General features: G+C 37.1%; 1 protein-coding gene across 4 annotated transcripts in view; it reads left to right on the top strand.

Moving 5' to 3' along the window:
• The window catches only part of LOC106883614 (sodium-dependent neutral amino acid transporter B(0)AT3), a 105,301-nt gene that overhangs the window by 65,412 nt on the left and 35,226 nt on the right, over nucleotides 1-4,663 (top strand). For all 4 annotated transcript variants that reach the window (XM_052969186.1, XM_052969179.1, XM_052969184.1 and 1 more), the window contains 2 exons: nucleotides 1,594-2,037; nucleotides 2,478-2,767. In XM_052969186.1, the coding sequence (XP_052825146.1) occupies nucleotides 1,594-2,037; nucleotides 2,478-2,767 (734 nt within the window). The remainder of the gene's footprint in view (nucleotides 1-1,593; nucleotides 2,038-2,477; nucleotides 2,768-4,663) is intronic.

Here is a 4,663-nt window from a genome sequence, read left to right as displayed (position 1 = left end):
CAGTACATAGTAGTCCTTCGAGCTCATTATCGTCTTTGTCACAGAGTTTTAAGTCATCCATATAAAATAGATGACTTAATTTTTTGTCGCCAATTTTATATCCATACCCTGTTCTATAAAGTTCACTTGTAAGGGGTGTTAGGGCTATGCAAAAAATTAAAGGTGAAAGTGAGTCACCTTGGAAAATGCCGCAGTTGGTATTAATATTTTTTGTGATCATTACTCCATTAGAGTAGTATAATTGGAGATTCGTATTCCACACTGATTTATTGTGCTTCAGGAAGTTTGAAATCACAGGAGAAATTTTGAAGATATCCAGCGATTTCAAGATGCATGAATGCGGTGTGCTGTCAAAGGCCTTTTTATAATCAATTCATGCGGAACTGAAACTTCTGCGCTTGTTATGACTTTTCTCAAGGATCATGCGATTTTTGTTCAGTGGGAAAAATATCGTTCTGTTCCATAAATTTGTATGTTTTCTCCACGAGGATGAATGTTAAAATGTTATACGTGGTAGATAGATATGTTATGGGCCGATAGTTTTGGGGACATTTGGTTTCATTATTCTTCGGGAGTAGATAAGTAATAACTCTTGCTAACCAATCAAGTGTTTTCGTAGGATCTCTCATAAATTCATTGAATAACTGAACTAACTTTTCGTGTGCGTACGGGAGCAATGCGAGCCAGAAATTTGGCACCTTATCATTACCAGGAGATTTCCACTTATGAGCCTTCATGAGTGTTATCCTTAGGTTGGCTATTGTGATGTCTTCCCATGCTATTTGTGGTAAGTTTTGGTAGGATCCTTCTGTGCGTTTAATCCAGTCTGCATTTTCATTGTAAGTCTTTTTATCACTCCTATTATTATTATTATTATTATCATTATTATTGTTGTTGTTGTTGTTGTTGTTGTTGTTGTCGTTGTTGTTGTCGTTGTTGTTGTTGTTGTTGGTGTTGTTGTTGTTGTTGTTGTTGTTGTTGTTGTTGTTGTTGTTGTTGTTGTTAATAATAATAATAATAATAATAATAATAATAATAATAATAATAATAATAATAATAATAATAATATTGTTGCTGTTGATGCTACTGCTGTTGTTTCTGTTTGAGATGTCTGAATCAGGTCAGCAGAGCGGCTGCAGCCATTTCTAGGAAAAACAGATTCTCTAGTGTAATCGAGTGAGTTGCTCTCAGCTTAATGAAATATCTTCAAACCTAATAGTGTGTAGCTATTGAGCTGTTTTGTAGTGGAACAAAATCTTTGCTACTGCATCAATAGGTTGATAGTAAGCAATTTAAATCGAGTCTTCAAAATGTGATGAAAACACGGTGGTTGTAGTAAAATATTTGACGATGCACTTTTCAAATCACATTTAAAATTTCCAGCTTAGGCATTTAATTAATGGAATTGATTAGTATTCCTCAACGAGATTGCCTCTCTACACGTGATAGTAATAACGGCAAAGAATTTGGTGCTTGTAATTATTATGTAACGAAAGATATTTTGTTTACAATTATTGTTGGTAGCTATGACCCAATAGAACAATTTTTTATTCTGAATAAGTGTCTGTATATCTTTACATTTATTGTTGGCAGGTAAACTTGTTCGAGGTCTTTTAAATCGCAAAAGACAACGCCGACTTCATCGTCGACAGCTCATATATAAAAAATTCATGAATTTTGATGATTTCCAATCAAAAATGGACAACGAAAAACCAGATTTAAATGATACTGATTCGGAAAGTTTTAGTATGCGGAGGAGTACTTCGTACAGCGAGGCACTCAATATCAGCGTTAGTGATAGTGTACAATCTTCCAATGTCTTTTCTGATCCGAGAGGTCCTTATGAACTGAGAATATCGTCGGAGATGTACACATCCGCTGTCACACTAAGACAATCGACGGATGAGTTAATTTTCACAGACGAGACTAGAGATTCGTGGGACAACAAAGTCCAGTATTTACTAGCTGCAATCGGTTTAGCTGTCGGTCTTGGTAATGTCTGGAGGTTTCCTTATCTAGCTCAAAAGAATGGTGGAGGTAAGATTTCCTAATTTCTCAAGCAATTAAATTCACATTCCGTTAATTTAAATGTATCAATATACACAGTAATCTCTTTTAACGACTAAATATTTGTACTATCAATTTCTATGTATAACGACAAAGACAATAATACTGCTGCTTATATCGGTCCAAGTAAATGTTTTGCAGTGTCAGTTCTGATAAAAAGAATATTTACAATCAACCCTTCCGTGAGAAATAGCCAAGATTAGACACATACCTACTTAAAAATCAGAAAATCAACAAGAACACAATAGGACCATTTCTTGTTTGTTTACATCTCGTTAAACCTAGTTTAAGTAATAATTTCAAGATTAACTTGTTACGTAACATTGATTTTCTACCTCATGTTTTATTTTATTAATTTATAGACACTTTTGAAGAACGTGGTGAAATACTATTAATTTATTTCATTGCAGGTGCTTTTCTACTTCCTTATGTTATAATGTTGTTTATAGAAGGTCTTCCGATATTCTATTTGGAAGTAGCTCTCGGCCAACGCATGCGGAGAGGCCCAGTCGGTACATGGGATCAGATTTCTCCTTATTTAACAGGTATTGGTTATTCGTGTATAATGGTATCCTACATAGTTTGTATTTACTACAATACAATCATATCCTGGTGCCTTTATTACTTTGCACTCAGCTTCCGCTCGGAACTTTTATGGGAAAATTGTCCAAATGAAACTGCAGCTTCAAAAGAATGTAATGTAAGTTTGTTTTTGTTTTTTATTTAATATGTCTTATTTTCATTTTCTTTTTCTTTATTTGTTAATATTACATTAGACAGATGTTATGATATAAGAAATCATCTTTTAAATCAATTTAAATGGTGACGACGTTTCGTCTAAACTTTAAAAACCCAATTTCTGTATCTTCTATTATTATTAAAACTCATACATCGTAGGTTGTGAATAAATAAATGTGCGGACTCATACATATTTAGTTTTGCTATAAAATTTAGTTCATGAGTGTCTTTTCGGCAGTTGATAAAAGCAGCTGAGTTATAATAATCACCGGTAGTTTAAGAGGGAGAAGTGAGCCAGATGGCTCGATCCTTATTTCAAGCTGCCAATTTAGTTTCTGAGATCCAATACATAGAAGTATAAGCCCATGTCTGTATATATATTTTCTGTTAATAAATGTACAATGCAACAAAAGTTTTATATGATCTTGTCTTTTAACCCGTTGAAACAGTAAGTTACACCGAGGAAACACTTAGCTTAGTTTAATGTGTGAACTCACAGATAATTTTAAATGTTGTTTCCGATAAACAGGAAAAACTTAGAATTCACGAAAGTGGATGGAAAAAAGGAAAAGTTTTGTTGGAAACTTTCCTCTTGGGGAATCGCTTCACTCTGCCTAAGTTACTTTTCTCGCTACACTGGAGTCAGCCCAAGATGATTGGGCCACTGATAGCGTTACCATCCCCCAGAATACTGATGTTCAACGCAACTAGGACAACATCGGATGCAAGTCCACCTTCGACCGGCTACAGATATCACTAGACCAGCACCATTTCGCCTGCCAACGCTCCGCCTTGCCTTCCACCGTTCCGCCTCGCCGCCAAATAGCGGTGCATGACTCAATGCGTCGCCCTCTTCATCTACCGACACCCTTCTAGATGATGAGTGCACCCGAATCAGAATGGCCTAGCACCTCGGTTTCCTCTTATGTGAGCCGCACAAATGTAGCTAGAAAGTGATAGTTGAGAAAGTCTCCATTATCCTGCAGCCTTAATGCGGGCCAATTCCCTCGACACGCCTCTGAATGACGTAATCAAAAAGGGCCATGATGCAGCTGTCTTCCCTTCTCAACTTGAGCCAGGTGGTCTGGACCACGAGGATGGTAAGCACCCCGACGGAATAACCCTGTTCCTATTTGAGGGAGGCAGATCTCCTGTCTGGCATGCGGCGGGGAGCTACACGTTCCCCGGTTCCAACTTTGCAGTATCAGCTGCGAACCCGGGTGTCGCCGTCCAGTGCGCTGAGGAGAGAAAAAAATCGAAGCCTGCTATCAGTTTGTGCCGGTCGTCATCGATATGTCAGGTGTTCTAGGACCCTATACTACCGATTTCCTCTGCAAAATAACAGCGGCTCGTTGGGAAAATGAGCCCCGCGAGCTGGAGTGGCTACTGCAGCGAGTGTCGCTGGCTATTCTTCTCGGCAACGCCATCGAGGTCATTACCGCGGGGCGAGGCTAAGCATACCATTTGTTCTGGGGTATGTAGTTCGTCGCCTCTCCACCACCATCTTCTGCTCTTTACCCCCGCCTCCCTTTTTTCTTTCTTTTCCTTTTTTATGTCACTTTTTCTTGTTTCTTTGTATTTAAGTGTTATAAATAAATCTTTCTTAGTTCAATGGTTACGAGTAATATGAAAACACCTGTAACTGATATACGTGTAGCTTAATGGAATTTCCTTTGTCTGATACAACTTTAATCAGTTGTTCCTCCTTAACGAATCATCTAATTTTCTCTTATGGAGACTTATTTTCAAAAAGATAACTTTAAATTTATCTAAAAGTCTGCAATCACAATTGATAATCAATAGAGGTAGGCTTTAAGGCGGTAAGGTATGTTTTTTTTTTTTTTTTTTTTTTTTTTTT

This window comes from Octopus bimaculoides, chromosome 1 (genome assembly GCF_001194135.2).
Source record: "Octopus bimaculoides isolate UCB-OBI-ISO-001 chromosome 1, ASM119413v2, whole genome shotgun sequence".
NCBI lineage: Eukaryota > Metazoa > Mollusca > Cephalopoda > Octopoda > Octopodidae > Octopus > Octopus bimaculoides.
The sequence above is the reverse complement of the archived record's forward strand: the minus strand, read 5'-3'. Positions and strand labels throughout refer to the sequence as shown.